The sequence below is a fragment of the Macrosteles quadrilineatus genome, unplaced genomic scaffold (genome assembly GCF_028750875.1).
Source record: "Macrosteles quadrilineatus isolate MER2022 unplaced genomic scaffold, UCM_ALF_1.0 Scaffold_9__3_contigs__length_116548681, whole genome shotgun sequence".
In the NCBI taxonomy this organism is placed as follows: Eukaryota; Metazoa; Arthropoda; class Insecta; order Hemiptera; family Cicadellidae; genus Macrosteles; species Macrosteles quadrilineatus.
This window is the reverse complement of record NW_026542602.1, coordinates 107,050,024-107,075,815: the sequence shown is the minus strand read 5'-3', so window position 1 is coordinate 107,075,815 and position 25,792 is coordinate 107,050,024. Positions and strand designations below refer to the sequence as shown.

At 34.4% G+C, this 25,792-nt stretch overlaps 1 protein-coding gene across 2 annotated transcripts in view; it reads left to right on the top strand.

The window, feature by feature from the left end:
* Positions 1-25,792, top strand: part of LOC129002438 (GTP-binding protein GEM-like) — a 218,923-nt gene that overhangs the window by 183,863 nt on the left and 9,268 nt on the right. For both annotated transcript variants that reach the window (XM_054430236.1, XM_054430237.1), the window contains exons 2-5: positions 7,560-7,748; positions 15,690-15,917; positions 17,172-17,269; positions 19,971-20,163. In XM_054430236.1, the coding sequence (XP_054286211.1) occupies positions 7,560-7,748; positions 15,690-15,917; positions 17,172-17,269; positions 19,971-20,163 (708 nt within the window). The remainder of the gene's footprint in view (positions 1-7,559; positions 7,749-15,689; positions 15,918-17,171; positions 17,270-19,970; positions 20,164-25,792) is intronic.

Sequence of the window (25,792 nt, the reverse complement as noted above, 5' to 3'; positions counted from 1 at the left end):
AGTTTAGTTACAATTTAATTTGATATACAGTAATATATTAGGATTGCACAGAGATGTACACATGCACATAATTGTTTGGAATGAAATATAATACTATTTATTCGGTAGTTTTAGTTATTTTTAAGCTTAAATATATATTTTCCTACAGTTACCTAACAATATACATGTTCTCTCACTGATTTGAGAAAGCAAAGTGGCCAATTCGCTCATCAGTGAGACAATGTTAACATTGTCTCACTCCAGATTTGCAACGAAAGGCACAAAATAATAGTGAGCGCGTAACATGCAGACAAGGTCGTATGCACGCGAAATACGTTGGCAGCACTGGCTGTAAATCAGCTGTTCAGCTGTACTGTTGTATAATTAAATGAAATATTAAAGGTTAACTTCTGTGTAAAAATATGTTACGTTTCTTTACCAATTTATATGTTTTATGGTAACTGTAGGAAAAATATAATGTGCAACTCGAGTGCAAAGTGCAATTGCTCACTAGTTGCACAAATAACTATTTTAAACACCCCACTTTGCTGCAGCCGAACTAATTTCTATTTACCTTGTTGGATTTTCACAAATACATTACATTAAAATTGCCATATTGATTTCTTATTATAATTGATTTTCAACTATAAATCACGGGTTAAGTCTTACCATCAAACGTTCCTGTTGTAGCATATTTCCTAATTGGGAACTTCGCTAATACAACTAAAATTAAGTATTGAATTTTTTATTCTTTTTTATCTTCGTATTACTAAGTAAAACCATGACGTTACGTAATTTGTAATATACAATGCAAAGCTTTCATTAAATAGGTTGAGTGTTAGTTTTTCGTCGTTTTTGACACGGTCGTTACCAGAAAACCACGATTCTACATTGTCAACCACGTACCATTAGTCATGGCACTACATATACATTGCGTGTAGAATTTATGTCGTACAACAAACGTATGAAATCATCTAGGCAAGACAAACTGGTATGCGTAGGTTAACCTTTGACCAAAATACCGTGCAAATCCTTCCTTCTCTCTTTTGTCACCATATAGTTTGCAGCTGCAAGACGACTGTAAACTTTTATTGTTCCCTCTGAAGTGTTTTATCGCCCAAGAGAATTCTGAGTCGTCTAACTCCGTAAACGTGATTTTAACGACTGGCGACAACTGTAAGGCCTAAAATATCCGTTGGTGCTTATTTTAGAAGCTAAATATGTAACAGGTTCTTTGCCGGTAGCAATAAAAACGTGACCTTTAACGTTTAAGGCTGCAGGTTCTACACCAATGAATTGTGCAAAATATGTAATTAAGTGTGGTATTAAATCCTTTTTGTGTGACAAAGCAACACGCTCAACGCATATTCAAACCACTAAAATATTTGAAACGTGAAAGAGAATATTTTACTGATTGCCATTTTTATCTCTCTCTGACCAACCTAAACAATATTTTTAAGGTATAGTTGAAAACGAGGGGTTCAGAATAGTATGTTAAAATACATCAACAATTGTAACAAACACTTACTCACACATATTAATACAATGTTAATTTGTTATATTTCTTGCGTCATATAGCTGTGTATAAGTGAGAGCTTTGGCACAGTTATAACTTAACCAAGATTAAGATAACAATTTGGTCCCTTACAACTTAGGCCTACGTAGGTTTTTAAGTAAAAGCTGTTCCCCCCCCTTGCCAGGAAAGGTTTTGCATTTTCCAGAATACGTGACCCCATACAAAGCAGCTGTAGATTATTTCAAGGAGTTCTCGAATACTTGGTATTATGGGATGCTATAATATCATGTTGTGCCTGGTGATCGTTCTTGTTTATTTATATGCCATTGACATGCTTTAAAATTTCCTTGCATAAGTAAAGGTCCGAACTCTAGTAATGTAGCACCATTGGCACTACCTATTGGTATCTCTTTGTCAAAGACCATTATTAATTGATGTGTCAAATTGGATCCAGATTTAATGGTGAGTAGTACCTATAACCACTCGGCTACCCATACGATTGAATCTCTCTAATATCACCTAATAGCCGAAACCTGACTGTGATTGTTTACCAAAGTTGAAGCTAGACCCAGACTCGTGCCAAACTTAAGCCAACCTTGTGCCAAGCTTGTGCCACGGCGGCATCTATAGCTGCCAATCAAAGGCTATTTGAGATTGTGATGAAACTCGACGATCATATGCTTTAGTTCTGCGCATTGGTTTTTTATTTTATACATTAAGCTGTTTGTATATGTATTCAAATTTGTCTATTATTCACAAGCTAACAATGCTTTGATAAAGCATTGTTAATGGTAAGGAAATTATTGAAATATATCGTATATGTAATAGGTCCATCTGATATATTAAAAATATTTATAGAATTCCATAGGTTTCTAATACAGTATTATGGAGTAAATTCAAACTACGTAGGATTGCCATAACGAGTGGATTTACTTTAGAATGATTCGTACGTTTTCTCCATTGTAAAAGGAAATGGGCCGCCTTTAAGAGTGGTAAAAAGTGTATTTAATCCTTTTAAAATTAGGCCTAAAAAATAATAAATGGTTTTTAAACTTTTTATTTGGAAGATTTTTTTTAAATTTGATATTCAATAGAGCTAAAATTAAAATGTTGAGTTTTTCCGTAGGGTGTATTTAGGAATTTGGTGACTGTAACTAGACGTCATTAAGTATCCGATGTAAATCAGGATAACTCACTTAACAAGCATGATTTAAAGTTGTATAGGCATTTTTCCTTTCTCAAATAGTCTAAAAGTTTATCAAACTAAACGCGATTGAATTGAGTTAAATCAGAAGCTTGGATACAAATATGTTTATATCAATTAAACGAAAAATAAAATATAGAATTATTGCATACAGAGTGATTGAAAAGTCTGGGTACGGCTTAATATTTTAAAATATAATGCAGATTGAGTTACAATACTTGGTACAAAGTTACAGGGCATAAAACTCTATTTTAACACATATTCAGTGATCCAATAACTCTTTAGGGGGTCGGCCTACAAGGAGTCGGAAGAAAATCTTAAATGGAAGCATAGGTCAATATGCACATCAAATTAAAGGTCTTCACTAGTAGATTACGATGCCGTAAATTCAAGCTCAAAAGAATGCCTGAGTAAAAAATGACATCGTTCAAAGATTCAAAATGGCGGATTCAAGAAACCTTTGAACATCTGATCAACCTTTTGAAGTACGGTTTGTGGCATTGTATTCTACTAAAAAAAGACCTTTAATTTGATGTGCATATTGACCTATGCTTCCATTTAAGATTTTCTTCCGACTCCTTGTGGGCCGACCCCCTAAAGAGTTATTGGATCACTGAATATGTGTTAAAATAGAGTTTTATGCCCTGTAACTTTGTACCAAGTATTGTAGCTCAATCTGCATTATATTTTAAAATATTAAGCCGTACCCAGACTTTTCAATCACCCTGTATACTATAAAAAATGTGGTTACTGAAAGCTTTTTTTAGAATAAATCTATTTTCAAAAATACTTCTCCATGTAGGAACAGGAAAACTGTATTTGGAGCCATAAAACTCAGCGCAACGAATGTCACTATAAAATTAGGGATCTAGATCTCGCAAAAATGTTTGCGTCAAATGTGAAGTAATAAAACTGATACGTGGACACACAGACACGATATCTCTAATTTTCTCACCAACACCCTTGTAGGCATACGTTCACACACGAACACACACATTCTCCAATACAGTCCTATCGGTCTTAATAAGGAAGTTTATCGTTGGCCCTTTTTATCCCCAGATACATGGACCAGCATAAACTTTGAACGATGTTTGCCTACTTTGGTATTTCGTTTATCATTATTCTCAACTTTTCGTTTGTACAACTACCATATTTCAGATAAGTCAGTTAAAAACGTGACATTATTCTTACTCAAAATGTGTTAAAAAAGACAAATATTACTAACTTGCAGAAATAGTCTGATATTAAAAGAAATATCATGTTTTTATGTTAAAAAGCTTTCATCATACGACGTTTTTTAGTTTTCATAATCACAATTCCTTCAACCAAAACTATATTTGAAGAAGATTCTGTCCAATAAATTGTACCAAAACAACTATTGTGTTGTTGTTCAGAGTGAACATTGATAATTTAAATAACTAATTTGCCATAGTTGGTATGGATATGTCAGCTACATAACATTGACCAGGAACACCATTGTGAAGTTTAATGCTTACATATTACATAATGCCAAATGCACTATTGTTTGTGATGTTATCATACTCGTATCCATTTACATTTCAAAGTATAATATAATATTTGTTGTGTTTATATTGTCTTCGATGTAAAATGTTTTCCAAATTTTGAGCATATTGTTAAATGTTTCACAGTTAGATAATCAAATTTTTGTTTGTCTTCAGTCATTTTGAGAGCTAAAACATCTATTTAAAAAACTCATGGATTAAATTAAAAAACATTACATCATTCCATGAAAATAATAACGCCCCTTCTTAGATTTGGTTTGGTGTCCTTTACACAAATATAAATCCAAATATTTTTTTTCAGTTTAAAATCTGTTCTTTAACGCTCAATGTTTAATAAAAGGTTTTCGATGGCTCTATATCCATAGTTTATGCTAATAAAATGCAAATACATGCTATAGGAAAATTGAATTACAATAGCTACGTAGGGGAGCGATTCCATTAAAGGAAACGAAACACATATCCAGACATATTTATTCCGATTTGGTAAACAGATTTAAGGTATCTCTTTGTCAATTTTTATATAAGTGCAATGTATTTGATAGCCTCTGGGTTCATATAAAGTTTAAAAGTCTTAAGGTTGAAACTCTTTTGGACAAATTAATTTGGTTGGAATTTTCTTCCTTTGCATATCTATGACTATCATTCGACTACTACTCCCTGAATACTCCATGATGTTGATTAACTGTGAAAATTCAGTTAGAATAATTTTTTTAATCATCGATTTCCGAACAAGGTTTCTAAAATATGAGGATTTTGTAATTCAGTTAATAAACCAATACGTATTTGATGGTAACCGTTTCATGAATGTAATAATTTACAGGTGGTTTTCTCCATTAACAGTCAAAAAAGTTAAAAAACGTAACCACTTGAACTGTTTAAGTACAGTAATGACAAAAAATTGTTCCCGTAAGGGTTTAATGTTCCGTGACTTTTGATTGAGTGCTGAACGACATTTTGACGAGAGCGGTTGTCTAGAAATGTGTTAAATTGACAACTGAAAACTCGTCTCCCACCCTCAATTTATCACTTTGCGATGAACTGCTGTTTGTTACTCCCAAGTCAAGTATTTTCATTGCCTTTTCAACTAAATTTTGAATATTTTAAAACACTAACTAAGAAATAAGTTCATAAAATCTTCGTGACCAAATTAAAAAGTAGTCAAATCTCAAGCACGCGTTATGAAATCCTACTCCTAACTCGTGCGAAACAAAAAAAGTTTTTTTAAATCCTCCACACATTTGTCACATTTTTTTGTAAATAATGTTCTAACACCAGTTATACATCACTAAATCTGTTAATACATTTTATAATTCGGTAGCTTATTTTTTTCTTTGTTTTTATTTGTTTCAAAACAATATCATCTTTTGTAACATTGCGCTGCAACTTGGTTACAAATTCCTTAGCCTACTGATACTAATTTTAAGGAAAAATAGTTTTTTGTGTATGCAGATTTTGCTACTGTGTGCAGAAATACAATTGTATTAAATAGAGTTAAATTCAAAACAAGCAGCTTTATTTAATTTCATTGTTAGGAAAATAAGCGAATGTGAATACCACATATAAGTTTAAAGGGGTTAATAGATTGTCTCTCGAGAAACTAACCATACGAAATACGAACACAACAAATTTTGAAAGATGACCAAACTCACAAGGACCGAAAAAAAAAACAAAGTTTACCGTAAAAATGAGGAAATAGACAGACCTACTGCTTACACACTCGTTGTAATATATAATCACCACACCTCCTTTATATTACGTGATTATTACCCCTTACTGCAAAATATAAATACCCTGCACAGAACATCAAATCTTCTTAAGCATGATGACTAACTAACTACTAGCATGAATCTAACTGTAAGATGAATACATAACACTAATCGCCACACGAGCACAAAACCCACAAAAATGCATGATACAGCACATAAAACTTCAGTTTTAATTAAAAATTCTATTTATAACCTAACTAAAGGATGAACGCATGAAACTCATAAAACCAGATGGACACATAACTTTTCCGAGTAACGACCGTCATTGTATTATCTTTACTAAAAGGCGAATGCATCGGACACATAGAAAATTATGGTATTGAAGACATAAAACCTTAACTTGCCTTCCACTATTTAGTAACCATACTTGAATCCGCACACGTTTAAGGTGAACGTGATGTAGTTTATAAAATTCAGAAAAGTATCAGTTTAAACAAACTATGACCTTAGTCAATGATAGTTGCATTAAACCCTCACACTTATTAACTTGACAATAGGGTTTTCAAATCTGACAAAGACAAACCCGTCTTTATCTGTTGACATCCATTTTCTCCACTCTCTGTCTTCATTTCTCAGGTGTCTCATGTTGGCAGATGTCTAGCAGCTGGCAGCCATTTGACACTGACTTATTGTAGGCTTAATAGTGTGGAACACCCATGAAGATCTTGAGCCATGTTATATGCGTACGGTATTTATCTGGCTTAGTAGGAAAAGTACTGATGCCTAAGCAAAAAATGTATGCAAAAGTTTTATTTTTGGTGTACACATATTATTTGTTCGGAAAGATGTCACTTAGTGTATTTAGTTATAACGGTTAATTTGGGATGAAGTTATATGTGTGAAACTTAATATCTGAAGGTATTCTAATAGTTAAACAAATCACATCATAATTTTAAATATTATGTAGATAAGTAACTGAATGATAATAGTGTCTAGCAATTATAAAGGTCATCGGTAGTTAAATTACTTAAAATGTACTGTCGTACTGTGTTAATTTACTTAACAAAGCTCTTAATTGCTACACTACAACTCTGCAGCTCCACACATAAACTTTGCATTGTTTGTCTACATCTGTCCATTAGCTCTCTCAACATCCTTTACTGCTCAACACAACCCGCAGTGCTCTTCCAATACTTTGCAATTTGCTGTAATATATTTATGTTTCACCATTCAACATATATTTTCTACCAAAACCAATTCTCTACTTTACCACAGCTCTAAGGGATTCTTCTATATTGCCTTATCATATTTCTATTTTGCTCTCCAGCTTCATCACTTGTACAGGATCACTTGGCATCTTTATTAAGTTAATAAACATTGCTCTACTACAACTAACAGTACAAGATATATACTCGTAGTTTTTCAACATCTATTACATTATTCTCTCAAGGCTGTACAATATTTTCTGCACTTCTCCAATAATCAAGTTAACTCTCCTTTTCGCTCTAGGATCAAATCGCTTATCACTCTCCTAACACTCCAAATATTAATGTGATATACTTTCCCTTGTCTTTCAATGAATCTTAATCTCTACTCCCTACGACAACTAAAACTTAGTGTTCTATTTCCAGTGTCAGGAGGAGCCAACGAGTCTCCTAGTCCAGGAGGATTCCGCAGGAAGGGGTCGACCCAGAGGAGAGTCAACTCCGTGTACCAGAGGAAGTCTACAGCCTTCTTGGACGTTCCTTCAGACAAACATCAGCAGGAACAGGAGGACGAGGACAGCTACAGGCTCAGGTCCTTCAGCTTTACTAGCAAAGGTAAGATTAAATTTGGGATCTGAAGTAATAGGGCCTGGTTATGATCATCCAAATCACTAAAGGCGTTTTAGCACTATAATTATGCAATGGGCCGATTCAATAGAGACTATCATAAACTGTCAAGCTATCTAGAAAACAAAACCAAAACCAAAACCAAAACCAAACAAAATTAGACCCTCTATTGCGGAAATCACACTGTAGCATCTGGGAAAAAATAAAATAATATAGCTGGACAAATAAATATGGGATGTTGTTTGGCATTATAGTTTTAGTTGAATCAGAAAACATGCATGTTTAATTTACTACTTAGTTATATATTATTATTTTATATATATATTAAAATATAATAATAAGTAGGCCTAACGTTAAAAATAATCTATGGATATGCAGAGGTAATATTCATAGTTCTAGTAAAAACTTAACCTAGATCAAAATAGATTATTTTTTATTGCTCTGAGTAGCAGGTTGAAGATGTGGGTATTCAATTTTAACTCAAATAAGGCCAAATAAATATATTTTCTTTTATTTTGAACTTAAATATTGATTTTCTGTAATAAATTAAACCCAACCAGATTCCCAAATTTCATTAGTTGTCATAGATAATGATACAATCCATACTCTTAAAATAATAATCTATTTCTTTATTATATAACTACAAAATAAATAAGAACAAAATCAGTTGTTTTGTACGTTTTGAACTGTGGCAAAGGTAAAGTGTTTACACATATTTAGCGACTAATTAGGCTAAATGGCGGTTAGACATCTTGTAGGAGAGGAAAGCTTTATATGAAGTACAGAGAAGACGTCCAGGAGGGTGGGGAAATAGAAAAGTGGAGCAGGAACATTATGTTTCCTAGGGATATCTATAACTACCCCACAGGATTACAAACACTAAACCAGGACTATGATTGATTCAAATCAATCAGTAACTATACATTGCTCTGACACAAAACATTTCTAACAATACATTACTCCAAGTCTCAGGTGATCCATTCTCTTGTTCTATGAAAATAAAAAGTTTTTTTCATGTCTTGCATTCACATCCTAGGACGCTATGTAGAACAGTTATACTCATTACTTCAGAATAGGCCTAGGCGTTCACGGGATTATCACTTAACTTAATTGGTTATTTGCGGTATTTGAACCGGCGACCTTGGAGACCAACACTACAACTAGACCAGCATGTTCCTAAAAGTTCGGATATTGTGAGATTCACAGACTTCTAGTATTAACATCATATTCCGGTTAATGGTACCTAGCAGAAGTCTTACGTTAGGTTGAAATCTGTGTAAAATGTAAATGGAAAAAAACTCTGTAAAATTATTTTAGGCTACTTCCTTCAGACATATGTTCTCAACAAAAATAAATAAAACCAGACACCTCTTAAAACTATAGTTTCTTTAACTTTGCTGAGGTTTATTCACTAAACAAATTTCGTGGGTTATATCTATCCAATTTCTCTATACGATTTACCCATAAACGAGTACATAGTTGTGCAGTTAAAACTATTTATCAGCACGTCCAAAGATTTAAAGTTATTTGGAAAATCCAAGCAATTAGACATTTTTAATTAGTAATAGTTCTATGATAAATAGAATCTATTGCAACTGCAATAAAGTTTCAAAAGTAACAGGTAAAATAGAATAACCAAACTACATTTACCAGTTGCCACCTATTAACGAATCATATGGGTCATTTGATGATTGATCGAATTGGGGCGTTTCGGAATGTTAACAGCATTGAAGTATCAATAAAGGGCCGTCCAGCGAATTCATTTGTTATTGGCTGCAATCGGTATCCTGGAATCTGATTGCCAGTGGAAATAAAGTTAGCTTCAAACCGAATTTTCATGGGAACTTTATCTAAATGGGATTTGCGGATTAATCCTAATATGTTAGTATATTTTCTGCAAATCTCTAAGAAAATGAATAAAGCAAGCCATTGAAAATGTTCAAGACTTGATGTTATTTGAAGTTGAACCCTGTTGTTTAACATGTTTATAATGTTTATTTGTTCACTTTTAGAACTGAACAGTTTATTTGAAAATGTATAAAGTTTATTGGGAAAATGTGCAATAATATCTAATAAGTTACTGCAATGATATCAATATAGGTGTTTAAACAACAACTTGATAAGGATTTTCTCTAGTTATATGTAAAATAGTTTGCAACAATATGGAACTTTTATAGAAATTAAAATTTACAATTTGTAAAGAGATGAATTAAAACAATAGAAAATGTAAACCAAGTACTGAATAACAAATATGGAAATAAATAGATATATTTGACTTTAATGCTATGTTTCCGTGAATATATGCTGTCATGCTTATAAAGGAAGTTTGTAATATATGACTTTGCTATTAAAAATATCCTACCAATGTTAATAAAGTGATGTTGATTAAGAATTTTTGTAATTCATTGAGATCTCTTTCAGATAGATTTTGTTTCAATGCAATTCTATCTCATTAATTGTAATGAATAATCACAAGTTCTAAAGGTTAGCTGCAAAAAATACACTTTTGCAGCTTAATTGCTTTTAAAGTCTCTCACTAATTCGAAGATCAAATCAAGTTGGAACAAAAAGGCAAGTCGAATGTCGCCGAAGAAACTTTCCCAAGTCTAACTTCCTTAACTGACTGTTAGACATGTTGATGGAAAGGGATGTGAGGCGGGGTGAGAGGGGGAGGTAGAGAAATAAAGGAAGAATTACAAGCTCGTACATGTGTTCTAATTAAATATGTTCAAAAATTCCGAACGACCCTTGGTTTTGAACAAAACCAATATTTATACATAAAATTATTATAATTAAAAGCGGTCAAGAAAATGCATAACAAAACCAAATAGACATACACTTAATTAATGAATCCTGAGTAAAATATACGAGCTAAATATCGTCTTATTTTTTAAAAATATAAATACAACACAAAACCCCTATGAATTTATAGTGTCTGTTTCAGTAGTTAGTTATGACTGATTTAAAAGTTACATTCACTATGTTTTTAAATGCATGTCTTGAGAAGGTAACACCACTGGTTTTTGTATTATAACCAGAGAACAAGACGCTTTGTAGAATAAAGTAAGATGCATTGAGTCTTGTCACTGACTAAAACAGTTGTTTCCCTGGCCAGACCCATCTACTATTGGCATAATAATCTCAGATTGCTGATCCCATTTTTGAAAAATTATAAAACTACTGGCTTTTCTCAGGATTGAAAAGGAAGAAAATTCTTCATTGTTGAAATAAAATAAGCAAGAAAGATAAATGTTTAATCTCTTCAACTTCCAATATTAAAGATGTTTATTTTATTGCATTGAAATATGCATAATAAATCAAATAATTTTTAAAACATTTATTATAATTTTATCGATTTATGTTATGAAAACATGCAGAAAACATTAGTATTACCAATCATATAATAGTAATGTGTTTGTATACGCTTTCCAGGTTATTAAATCAATATCCAACCCAGAGCCAACAAATGTAAACTTCGATGATTGATAGAATTAGGATGGTGCAGTATTTTCAGTATCAAATGTCAATCACAGAAAAGGTAGAAATATTTATTCGTTGCAGCAGTTCCAGAGTGTCAATAAGACATGAGGTAGACAAAATTGAGTTTTTGTCGCAGTTCGCTGCATAGAACTCCAATAAAACCTAAGGCAAACAATTGAATTGCTGCCTTTGTACCTCAATCAAATTTGAGGAAGACAGACAGAATTGAGTAGGGTAGCTGGTTTACTAGCTACTGCATAGGGTGTCAATAAAACATGAGGTACACTTCATTGTAGACTAAATGTATATCATAAAAAATATTCGTATTGTCAGTCTCGAGGATCCTAAAGACAGTTTTAAGATAATTCAGTCTGGATAATACTAAATTCTTCATTAACAGGATATTTTCTTATCTCCTTTCTTTAGGGCCAAACTTTCAATAGAACGATATATCTGTAAATCCCTCCCAAAAGGGGGATTATCATCTCCCTAAAGGATTGGCATAAGCGTGCACACTGTTACTTGTGAACACACCTACGCCACCGAAATTAAACATTTTACAAAAAAGCTACAGATTTTACAATATTACAAAAGTTATCTTTTTGAGCGTAAAGTCATCGCCCACTTGTTTTTTTTCCTAGCTATAGTGATTCCATGGCATGTTGTATAATATGAGGAAGACCAAAAATGGTTCTTGAGGCCTTAGGTTACTGAAAACAGATTCAATAAAATATATTTTTATCGTTACTGGGCGTTAATTTGCAAAGATGTAAAAAAAGTTAATTAAAAAAATTAAAACTGAAATGCATGTAAAAATAATCATCTTATTGTATACTGTATTACCAACTTATAATCAACACATGCAAAGAGTGTACATGTTGAGGATGTAAATCTATTTGACCAGACACCTGAAGAGCATCATTTTATTACTTCAAAGCACAAAGACAGAAAAAGAGTAAACCTTCAAACAGAATAGAATTATCAGTCACAATTGATATCGCCCAAAGTGATAAAGCTGTGTTTATTTGATGCTGCACTGCGTTCGTTTTAAATCTACCTCAAACCTGTAACTTTGAGCTTCCAAAATTTATTCAATAGTCAAGTTCAATTCTGATTCCAATCAAACTAATCAAATTTTTGTAAATACTGTATAGGCAAATTTTACCTTGCATATCATTCGTACTAATTTAATTTTGATCAATCGTTGGTTAATAATTTAAATAATAAAGCACAATATAGGAGCCATGCTGAACATTATGCTATAAGGAGAACATTGCTGATTCATGACCAGCCACATCTCAGCTTCTATGGCTTGTCCATATGACTTGTACTGTAATTACCGTACTTTGCTGTAACTTGAAAACTGCAAATATCATTAGACTTATGCCGATCCAGGTTAGAATTGACCGCTATCAATTTCAATCTTTACTGATTATCGTAATAGGCGAATAAAAGGGGGAGAACATACTTTGTACGTTTTCGTGCCTCCTCTTCAAAATGCTACTTTCGATTTTTTCACAATAGTTTGGTCTATTTTTTACATCACACCGTTTAATTTCTCGGCGTGGCTCCGTGCTTTATGGGCTCTATTACATCCGGTACGAGTTGAGGGTACATCTTGGGTTTGAAACCCCTCTGCCGGGTAGGAAGGACCTGGCTGCTCTATCAATTAGCGAAAATCCTCTTCGCCGTTACAGCTCAGGCTGGTGAAATGGTGAGATGGAAGAGCACAATCTCCTCTTGGACGCTGTATTCTGAGAAGGCATCGAGCGAAGACTTGTAGTCGAGGTGGTTCATTGTGAATTCCACATCGGGGAAGTATGGGGAAAATATGCCCAGTCTTGGGGGCCAATCCAGACAATATCGTCTTATGAAACTGGCATTTCACTGACCAGAAAGGAGGAAGAACGGTTCCAGCAATTTCTGCAACCCATTTTGGTAAACAAGGCCGTGTTTATCAGGCAGAGATCAACTATTAACTTTGTTAAAGAGAAACGAAAAAGGTTCAAATGTATTTATTACATTTTGCTAGATTCAAATCAGTTTGCAAATGGTTCATGTAATTCAACACGAGTCATACAAATTTTACTGTATATATTTTACTAATACGCATGAAATTCATATGCAGTGTAGTAAAACTATCCATATTTTTCAACATAATTTAGTTCAATGAACTGGGTTTTACGCTGACCTTTTCAAAGCGCCTCTCTACTCATCCATTTTAAGAACGTTTATAACATCTGACAGACACTTTCAGTTGGAATTCATCGGAAACATTTGGCTCGGTTCTTGTTAATATTCTACCTCTTTCAGAGTATGCTTCAAATAGATAATTTTGTATCTTAGGCTATCCTGTTTGGCAATTAGTCACACATACTGTATAGTCAAAATCAAAAATTGCATTTTACCGATTTCGATTTGTTAGACATTGTTTGAGTTCATTTAAACTTTTTGCAGCTTAAGTGTTGTAAATCTTCCGAATAGCTTAAGTGATTTTAAAGCTAACCTCTCTAAATCAACGTATGTTTCTGTAATCGAAATAGTAATACTCTGGATAGGTATGAAACAAGCCTAAACATACCTGGAAATTTGCTATACCCGTTTAAGTGAAACAATTAAAATTAAGTTTTTTTTATTATGTAACTATGCATCTAGGTTAAGAAGAACAACTGTAATAATTACTGTTTAAGATCAAAACTGATAGACCTTTAAGTTTTCTATAATTATCGTCCAATGAAACTGACATGACCTTCCAAAACAAGGGAAAACTGAATTTTGTTTAAAGTTGGAATCCGAAATACTTCTTGTCTGAGTTACATTATCTTAAAGAATTGTATCAATATTTACAACATCTATGTATAAATACAAAGATATAATATGTATGCTAAGACTGGGAAACAAAATATTGACACAAGAGCCAAACACTGTGCTTTTTTAATGTTTTAGTTACACAAAACAACACAATAGTAGTAAAAACAACAGTATTCAAAATTAGGCGAAACGTAATAATGATACTGCCTTTTGTCTTCGACAGTTTGTATTGATGGATCCTGCAAAGTCACTTTTTGTCCTAACGTCAAATCTAAAGTATTTTTGTTAACTTTTCAAGCCCAGTTTAGCTAGTGCGCTAATGTCACTTAGCTGTTTTACTAAAGCTAAAGTGCAACAGCATTTAACAAACCATTCTAATGAGTTTTATTTATTTTAATGTTATTAAGTAGTTTTAACTAAACTGTGAACATCAGAATGTAAACCAGGCTTAAACATGCAAAAGAGTCGTCTTTAACTGTACAGTGTACACGAACAGTTTATAAGGGATTACTTTTAATCCTTGATACATAGTAATAATCATAACTTACTAGATTTTTAAATGTGCAATCTCCACACTTTTGTGAATGTTACTCAATCAAAATGAAGAGTAATATTCAAATTGTAAAGAATTTGGCTGGATAATAGAAATTCTGTAATTGTCTTATTTACTTACTTTTTACTACTATTTACTTAATCACTTTAGGAATATTTTACAATACAGTTACTATGTAAAATACCTGTGGGTTCAACTAATTTACCTACTTTCGATCACTCATTGTGGAATAGTTTCCATCGAAGTTGTGGCTTATAAACCAAATTTAATCAATCAAACTACCAGTCAGTGAAGTTATGTTTGACGTTCTGCTGGCTTTAGCATTAGTATAACAGCGCAAAACAAATCATTTCACAGGAAATAATAAGTCTTTATTTATCTTCTATTGTATTTATATTGTTGAAGAATATTCAATGTTCTCTGAGGTTTTAATCTTGAATTAGTTCAAATATATCCATTAATACATTGAATTTGTAATATGTCGTATTATATTACATCACAATTCCACACACTTTAAATACTGTACACTGTACTGTACTGGAAATGTAATCTGAATTTCAAATATACTTAGGTTCTCAAGTGTTTAGCTCATCTCAAAGAGGAATGCCTCGACGATACTCAGATTTAAGATCAAAGTTTTAGAATCTATTTACTGGACTAGGCGTTAATATTTGTTGAGTTTTGTCAATGATACCTACCTTTCTCAATTAATTTGGGTTTCGTGAAGTAGAAAATCTAGTTTAATGTTTCTCTCAGCCTTCTTTTACTCCATCATCTAAAAAAAGTCTTTTGAATTCATTAACGTTGTAGGGATAAATCTATGCTTTACGATCTTGTTATTATATAGTATAAAATAAGGAGAAAATAGAAAAGATGCGTAAAACTAATAATTTTAGGTGTAACATTTACAGTGGATGAATGATACGAACAACACACCAAAGACACAATAATCAAGCTTCAATTTTTAGGTGAATAAAGATGAGAAAACTTAAAGAAGGTTTATTTAATTTATGACTGGATCTATGTTTTACTTGGTCGCATCCAGCAATGTTAGTTCAAATACTTACAATCACTTTTCCCCACAGGTGTTGTAAACAGAGGAGATTCGTTCAGGAGACGTCGTTCTCGCAGCAACAGTCTACTTCCTTCCAGCCCCAACCCCGAGCAACCTCCGAGCTCCCTCTCCCCCGTACCCTCTCCTGAGGTCATCACCTACCGGGTGGCCATGCTGGGGGCTCCGGGAGTCGGCAAGACTGCGCTGGTCAGTCAGTTCATGACGTCGGAGTGTATCAACGCCTATGACAGGACGAGAGGTTAGATATTGATAAATTGATACCCAAGTGCTAAAGGTACCGTTTAATTTTGGATACAAGTGGACACTCCATCTTTATCGATCAGCTGTAGTCAATTTCATTGAAGAAGAACATATAAATTAAAATTCGATTGTTTCTTTAATTATTTTTAGTACTATGATGTTTCATGCATCATGAAAGATACAAAAGTTAACGATAAGTTTTTCTTGCTTTATTTGTTTTAAAAGTTGTCGTATTCCGCATAAATGATTAATTATGGTCAACACACAATATCGGTTTATATTCGCCTACGTTAATGTTATTATAAACTAGCTACGGCTTTAACATGAGATTGGAATGTATAATTCTATTGATTATTTAACGTTTTACTTAATTAACATTTAAAAACATTTTAGGAATAGTATTTACAGCTAGACATGAATCTTCAAACATAAACAATTATTTTTGATTCCCTTCAATGCTGTAATTGTTATACAGGGTGTCTTGCAACCATATGAACAAACCTTGTCACGTTATTCAGCATGTCAAAAAAAACTTGGATTAAAATTGGATTACCGTCTTTAGGGAGATTAAAAATTATAGCTTTTTAGGCCTAATATCGTGCGATTAACTGCTCGAGCAGAAAGCATTTTCTTTACTACTTTAGAGAAACTCTGGCCTTTTCTGTGAACTACTGTGCAAAACACAAAGAAGTATATCCATTGCCTAAGAACTATCCACACAGATTTATATGAATATACCATTATTTATTTCGCCAATATATGTGAATATTTGAGTAAAGTGAATGTGGAGAGGAGTGAGATGACGTCTGTATCGTTGTAATTGTATAAATGAATCAATTAGTTTCAATATAATCTATGTTATTTGTTTTAACTGATTGAAATAAAAGTATCAGTCAGACTGTCAGGAATGTTTAAAACATTTTGAATTACTAATGTAGATGAAAGTATGCTTAGGTTTTGATCCCTGAGCTAAGCTCGGCCACTTGAATCACTGGATACTTTAGTGTCTAAAAACCTCGCAGTTAGACACTCACGGCTGGGCCAAAAGATAAATCCATGATTAATCGAACAGCGACCTGCCTGACGTTGACCGGGTTTTCAACTTCCTCCATCTATTATTGTCGTATCTTTCTTGGAGAAACTAATCATACTTAGCAGTTTCTGCCACAGCTTCCTTGTATCACACCTTTCAACACATTTTTCTCAATATATGATGCATGTTCGTATTTTAAAGACTGTAATGTGTTTCCAGATGACTCTGCAGCAGACGGTACGCAAGAAGAGTCTGTATGTATAATGCTGAACGGAGAGGAGTCCGAACTGAAGTTTATTAATGTTGGAAATGAAAAGGTAACTAAACTACTTCTTGCAAACCTAACCTGTTGCTCTGAATCAAATATAGTTCTGGACCAAGAACTGACTGTTCAATTTACAGTCGCGCAGTCATTCAAATCAGACTATTTCCTCAAAGTGAACATTACGTTCATGCATCGTGTTTAATGTATTTAAACAAATAACTACATCAAAATTAACCTTAGAATAATTATATCGATTAAAATATTGTTTTTCTCGACACCAACTTTGTTTGATATTTACGCAGTTGCACTATCCCATTGAGCTCCATATAACGCGCTACAATTTTTAATATCTACTTTAGATGTTTTAGAGGTTCCAGTAACAAAAAACCCTTATACCATAGCATATGAAAAAATGCAATATTAATAGTCACAATATTAATTTATTTCAAGATATAGGCTGCATTTTTGTGAATGAGTAATCAAGTTTTGTATAGATTAATCGTTTATTTTTAATCGATGTTATGGATAATCCAATCAGTTTAAAATTATAAATTATTTTTACAAATCGTTTTCCCCGACACCTGAAAACACATATCTTGTATTACTTTGTAAGACACTAACAGTCACTCACCTAAATCAGTTTCTGAAACATCGTTAGAGGCTATTCAAAATTGTTTACAACCCCTGAAAATACACCTGGAAGTTCTGCGTCAAGGTCTTCTATTAAAAGCCGCGTCAGTTTCATTTACGGTCTAAACTGTGATAGCCAAGACGATTTAACCAGCTAAGTGTTGAAGTCCTGTAATCTGTGTTTCCTGTTTTCAAAAGACATTGAATTTTACTTATTAGGGTGGTGAACTGTAAGGCTAAGTTAAATATGTATAAGTTCTCCTAAACTTGTTCAGGAGATACATGATTATACAATCGCAATTTTTTCCTGAAAATAAAAGAAAAATTGATTGGTGCTTGGTAAAAAGAATTTAATTTGGAATAAATTGAATTTTTACTATTCAAAGCAGTTCCAAACCTAAATTAAGTCCGTGTCCCTTTTTTATATTTAAAAACCCACTTTTAGGGTTTATAAATACGAAAGTTAAAATGGCATTGCTATTTTTTTATAAATAAAATCTATCCCTCTACATAATAGACTGTATACTACACTTTCACATACATTTTGAACTCACGGGCTAAAAATATAAATATAGAAGCAGCGAGCCATGTATTTATCCAACCTACTGATCTGAACTATTGCTTCTTTAGTCTCAACAATACATAAAAGAAAATACTGCAATAATTATTTATTCGCCCTAAACGATAATAGGGTCATTGTCGTTGAAATAATACATCTATGGTACGGTTTCTTTTTTATAATACATGTTTATAAACAGTATTGTTGTACTTTCTGATTGGATTCTATTTAGTTGGAAATTTAACCAGTTTATTAACAATTTGATATTTCCATTTGAAATTAAATTAAGTGACCAGTCTGTCCCCATTGAATCCCCGTTTGGGGTTTCAGAATATGTAGTTTCCTCATTCCTTTATTTTGAGTTCTAGTGATTATGATATATATCAAAATGTTTTAGCAAAACTTGTTTAGTGACCCACATGTGGTACATATCAATGCTAGGTCCTGTTGTATCTGTTTCTGAGAGGCACTTGAAACCAATTTGCCTTGACTTTGTTCATGAAAACTAAACAATTACAAATCACTCCAGTACTATGAGACAGTGACATTTTTCCTCCAAGCATCAAATTATGATGGATTAAATATCGTTAAACTTAATCTTTTCTATTTATGACTCGTACATAATCGCATCAAATATTTATCAACATAACCATAATGTTCTATAAACAAGGTATATTTCCTTTATCAAGCAAATTCGAAAAAGTTAGTTAAGCCACGTTTCTCCCTTGTGAGGTAAGTAAGACAGTGTAGTGCCGTTTCATATGGTAAATGCCAACCTGCAGTCTAAGTGAATTTATATTGGCCTTATTAAGCTGTTAGCCTACTAAATCCTGCTAAATCCTAGATCCTTATCTCTACGTCCAATTACTACTGGCGCTATGGGTAGTAGCATAGGTAGAACTAGTAGGTTCTCTGCTACTAAGGAAGAAGCACAACGGCTTTTGTTTTGATTAAATTTAAAAGCTTACATCGGTTTTACAAACAAATAGTTTCCTTAAAATAGCCCCCTTCCTTGAATAGTGCTATATTAAAATGTAAATTATCAGAAGAAATCATTCTTCTTGGGGATCCTCCTGATAATGATATGAAACAAAATATTTTATATCGTGTATTTTCATATAAAACCACATTAATCAATGATGCCTTCATTGTCATATCTAAATCTAGTTTCGAAATTTTACAATTTAAAATTCCTCAACTCAAAATAATGCCGCCAGTTTATTGATCTTAAATTTCTCCTCTGTTAAAAATGTCGGTGGTGCAAAATACAAGTCAGTTACGATGTTATGTTACTAAAATGCTAGTGACTAACCTTAATTGTGAGGTCAAATACTTGAAACGTAAGAACATCTTTTTAGCATAAATTAAATGAATATCGTCGAATGAAAGCTGTATAGTGAATGAATAATTATTTAATTATTATTCAACCAGGTATATTAACCATCTAGGTACCGCAGAAAGTCATCTTGTGTAAACATCAAAACTTACTTGTAAGTCTTTTATTGTATTTTATGATAGCATTACTGTGGCATTTTCCTAACCGTTACATTACATTTGTCTCTAGGGGGAAGTGGATCGTAGTTCTCCGCCGGCAGACGCCTACATAGTGATGTACTCAGTGATAGATAAGGCTAGTTTCCAACGAGCAGAGGACGAGCTCGGCCGACTGCAGGACTACGACCTGCTCAGGGCCAGACCCGCCATCTTGGTGGCCAACAAAGTAGATCTGGTCAGGAGCAGGGCTGTAAACGCTCAAGGTAAATACTTTGGACATTCTATGTACGTGATCATAACTTGAATCTGGGTCGTGATATAAAGCTAATCTAAATAATTTTATTTTATTTAGTTAGTTTTTACAAATAGATAGTATATATTTTGATTCAATCAGAATGTTCAAAATTTTAAAAAAATCTCAAAACTACATTTTAAATATTTATTTCATTGTTTCAAAATAGCAGCTAACTTTAGTACTGGAACACTCAGTATTTAATGGTCTTTTTAGAACGTAGATGCAATTTTAAGACTTGTTAATTCTTTGATTTTTTTTCTCGTTTATGAGCTACAGGATACAAAACGTACACCACAAGCCCTTTTTTTCTTAAATGTAACACGCTGTAACTCCTAAATGTGTAGCGATAGAAACAAAGAATATCAAGAATAAAAACGTTTTTAAATCTCATTGACATTAGAACACAGTCATAAAATACAGAACGTTATATAACAAATAACAAAGTACAAAGTAGTCGGCCATATTGGAAAATGGTGAACATAATTCTGAAATTCGAAACCATAAAAAAATCTTAAAAATATAGGACAGTGCCCCATATCTAGTCTATTAACTCTATTAACTCTGTTAACTCTATTTATCATAATAAAAAGTTTTATTGGTTCACTTTAGGTCAGACACTCTGTATAGTAAAATTAACTACAAAATAAAGAACATCAGGTTTCAAGGTTAATGTGAAAATTGATCAGCAGTACACTTGACCCGACACCTGCCAAAGGCTGACAATATCTATGCCAACTGAATCAAACTTTATAACAAGGTATTTTGAATGTAAATTAGTTGTTATGCAAAAACCACATTAACTCAGTTTAATCAATTTTACATAACAGAATTACATAATAGACGAGAACCTTCAGATGTAGTTATTGGAGTTCTATATTTATAATATTATTCCTCGTCAATAATTAAAACGTTTTATTTTGACATAAAACCCCTTTAAATGGGGTTTTTATCTTAAAATATAACATGTTGTGTAAGGCACTGCTAATTTAGCTTTGTTAGTAACTTGTGTGATCAAGTTTACACCAAGTGAAAATTTTACGAATTATATAACTAGTTTGCAAACTTAACTTAAGCATTTTAGATTCATAAAGATTGAGTGAGGCTTGTGTTGCAAATCGTTAATCATTCGCAGAGGTATGTTCAATGTTCATTGCTTTCAACAGAGCTATTGTGTACACCATTATATACCACCAGAGCAAGAGACGACAAGCATTCCGATGTTACGTTCAACTGAAGCTTCGAAACTAACTTATGTATCACTAACAGTATTATATCAATGACTCTCAGAAAATGAACATCTATTATCTCTACTTATAGCTTAGAATTTTATTATATTCTATGTTTGATGTATTGAAAATAATTATTGTAATATCTGAATAAGGTATCCAATCCTTGTCATTTACTACATAACATATTAATATAAAGTAGTTGAGCTTAAATATTTACTCGACTGATATACCTGTAGTTTGAAGTTAATTAATGCCGTTCGTAATATAATATATTTTCAGTCGAAACAATGATAATTATATACTTACATGTATAACCTTAACACTTTTTCACTGTGATGACATACCAAATAAAACAACGAACCTGAGCTCGGACGTGTTGTATAAAATGATATCGCAAATCGTTACTTTTTATCAACTCAATGAATATTCCTGTTGGGGGCGTAATGGGTAAAAATGAAAATAATTAATAACTCGAAGGACCAGAACTAATTAATAGTTCAAGAGAAAAATAATTAAATTAGAGAAAATGGCGAATCTGCAATTTGAAGGGCACTGAGGTCCCGAGATGGAATAAAATGTCTTGTGAGGGGCAAATGAGATTAGTTTTAGAGTCTAATTAAAACACACACAAAACTTTAAGGTTGTACCTTGAGTCCAATTATCCAAAGGTGGAGAGTATGGCAGCGGCGTCGTCTATGGTGGAGCGATGGCGGATGGCGGAGTCCTTAGACCGAGTGCTTCTGTTTTGTAGAATTTTGGAGAACGCAACGCACCCAAGTTCATAATCACAAAGAGCTCACTAATACGCGGAAGTCGCGGTGAAAACGTACGGAAAGTCTAGAAGTAATACACGGACGCGCACACACTGTCTTGAGGTTTGAAGAGTCTGAAAGCACTAGATCACAATTTAAGTAATTTAATCACAAACAAAAGGGGGAAATTAAAATGTATATATAGTTAAATGTACTATAGAGGAGAGGGAGGCCAGATATAATTAATCTATAGCCTAAAAATACGTTTAAGAGAGGTAAAATGGGCAATTAATGTCCCGAGATACGAGAAACGGAATACACCGTGAGTTATGGACGCCGACCGTGGACAGACAGACGCCGATCGCCGGCTTCACACTTTGAAAAATGCAATTGCGGTTTAGAGGGGTCTAGGAATTCGATGGCCAATAGGAAATGCGATTGAAGCAAACACGGCGTCAGGTGATTCATGGGTATGTAGTACAGGAAAATAGGCCTTACTGTGGCGGGAAATTCGAGCAGGCTTAGCAATCTCATTTGAATATTGAAAGCGGGAGTCTATTTACAATAAATTGTTACTGAGACTAAATAATATTACAATAAATGTGGTGATTTATATACACATTAGCATGATTAATTAACCAGTGACTTAATTAACATAATGATTAATTTCTAAATACTCTAAAAATATGAATACCGAACATTCCGGCCCCCTTGAAGCATTACAGCTTCAACAGACAATTAATTAAAAAACACAAGAGCAAACGTAAACCACACTTAAATCTAATATGTACATAGAGTAGGTTTCTTGGACTTAGTCTTCATTGCATGGCAGAGGGAAGACCTTGTGAACAGGCCGTGTGAAAGTCCCAGAAGCTGTCTTCACTGTGACGACTCGAACTGTTCCATCAGCGCCAGGGTGAGTGGAGACGATGCGTCCAAGAGGCCAGGTGAGTGGAGGTGAATTGGAGTGAATGAGCACCAAGTCTCCGGTCTTCAAATTCTCATGAGGGGTGGTCCACTTGGATCGCTGCTGGAGGGAGTGGAGATATTCAAGCTGCCAACGCCTCCAGATACGCTGGTGAAAAGCCTGGACAAGCTGCCACTGACGAAGACGATTGAAGGGCACTTCAGACAGGTGAGGTTCCGGCAGGGCAACTAATGGAGCTCCGATGAGGAAATGTCCAGGGGTCAGCACAGAAATTTCGGAAGGGTCTGAACTAAGAGCTGTAAGAGGGCGCGAGTTTAGCATTGCCTCTACTTGAATGGACAAAGTTTGAAATTGGGTTAAAGTTAAAATGGTTTCACCAATTACCCGTTTCAGATGGTATTTTGCACTTTTAACGGCACTTTCCCATAAGCCACCTTGATGAGGTGCAGAGGGGGGGTTGAAATGGAAGTTAATTCCTTTGGGGGTGGTGAAATGAACAATTTTGTCCTGCGAATCAGGTGTAAGGATGGTTTCACGGATTACCTTGCGTAATTCCGAGTTTGCACCAACAAAGTTGGTTCCGCAGTCAGAATACAGATCGGAACAGAGTCCGCGTCTCGACACAAAACGTGTGAGAGCGGCAATGAAGCCTGAGGTGGTAAGATCGGTGACTACCTCTATATGAATAGCTTTGGTAGCCATGCAGATAAAAATACACAAATAGACCTTAATCTGTCTAAGAGCTTTGAGACTGCAAACGCGAACACTAAATGGTCCGGCGTAATCTACGCCTGTAGATGAGAATGGACGAGTAGGATTGACCCGATGAGCAGGTAAATCACCCATTAGAGGGATTTTGTTTCGTGGTTTATTTTTAAAGCACACAAGACACTTAAATATGCGCGAGCGGATAACGCTCCTGGCCGATAGAATCCACACTTTTCGGGCGAGTAGTGATTGAGTTAGTTGCGGACCTGAGTGCAAGTGTACCTGGTGGTAAAAGTCTATAAGCAAATTCACTACAGTATGAGACTTGGGTAGAACAATAGGGTGACGTATGTCATGAGCAAGCGAACAATGTGACAATCGGCCACCGACGCGTATGAGACCATTAGGGTCGAGGAAGGGGGTGAGTTTCTGTAATTGTGCAGAACATATTGAGCCTTTATCAAAATCCTTTATCAGAATTATTGACCACGGATATTAAATTATTGAACAAAGGCTCAATATGTTCTGCACAATTACAGAAACTCACCCCCTTCCTCGACCCTAATGGTCTCATACGCGTCGGTGGCCGATTGTCACATTGTTCGCTTGCTCATGACATACGTCACCCTATTGTTCTACCCAAGTCTCATACTGTAGTGAATTTGCTTATAGACTTTTACCACCAGGTACACTTGCACTCAGGTCCGCAACTAACTCAATCACTACTCGCCCGAAAAGTGTGGATTCTATCGGCCAGGAGCGTTATCCGCTCGCGCATATTTAAGTGTCTTGTGTGCTTTAAAAATAAACCACGAAACAAAATCCCTCTAATGGGTGATTTACCTGCTCATCGGGTCAATCCTACTCGTCCATTCTCATCTACAGGCGTAGATTACGCCGGACCATTTAGTGTTCGCGTTTGCAGTCTCAAAGCTCTTAGACAGATTAAGGTCTATTTGTGTATTTTTATCTGCATGGCTACCAAAGCTATTCATATAGAGGTAGTCACCGATCTTACCACCTCAGGCTTCATTGCCGCTCTCACACGTTTTGTGTCGAGACGCGGACTCTGTTCCGATCTGTATTCTGACTGCGGAACCAACTTTGTTGGTGCAAACTCGGAATTACGCAAGGTAATCCGTGAAACCATCCTTACACCTGATTCGCAGGACAAAATTGTTCATTTCACCACCCCCAAAGGAATTAACTTCCATTTCAACCCCCCCTCTGCACCTCATCAAGGTGGCTTATGGGAAAGTGCCGTTAAAAGTGCAAAATACCATCTGAAACGGGTAATTGGTGAAACCATTTTAACTTTAACCCAATTTCAAACTTTGTCCATTCAAGTAGAGGCAATGCTAAACTCGCGCCCTCTTACAGCTCTTAGTTCAGACCCTTCCGAAATTTCTGTGCTGACCCCTGGACATTTCCTCATCGGAGCTCCATTAGTTGCCCTGCCGGAACCTCACCTGTCTGAAGTGCCCTTCAATCGTCTTCGTCAGTGGCAGCTTGTCCAGGCTTTTCACCAGCGTATCTGGAGGCGTTGGCAGCTTGAATATCTCCACTCCCTCCAGCAGCGATCCAAGTGGACCACCCCTCATGAGAATTTGAAGACCGGAGACTTGGTGCTCATTCACTCCAATTCACCTCCACTCACCTGGCCTCTTGGACGCATCGTCTCCACTCACCCTGGCGCTGATGGAACAGTTCGAGTCGTCACAGTGAAGACAGCTTCTGGGACTTTCACACGGCCTGTTCACAAGGTCTTCCCTCTGCCATGCAATGAAGACTAAGTCCAAGAAACCTACTCTATGTACATATTAGATTTAAGTGTGGTTTACGTTTGCTCTTGTGTTTTTTAATTAATTGTCTGTTGAAGCTGTAATGCTTCAAGGGGGCCGGAATGTTCGGTATTCATATTTTTAGAGTATTTAGAAATTAATCATTATGTTAATTAAGTCACTGGTTAATTAACATAAT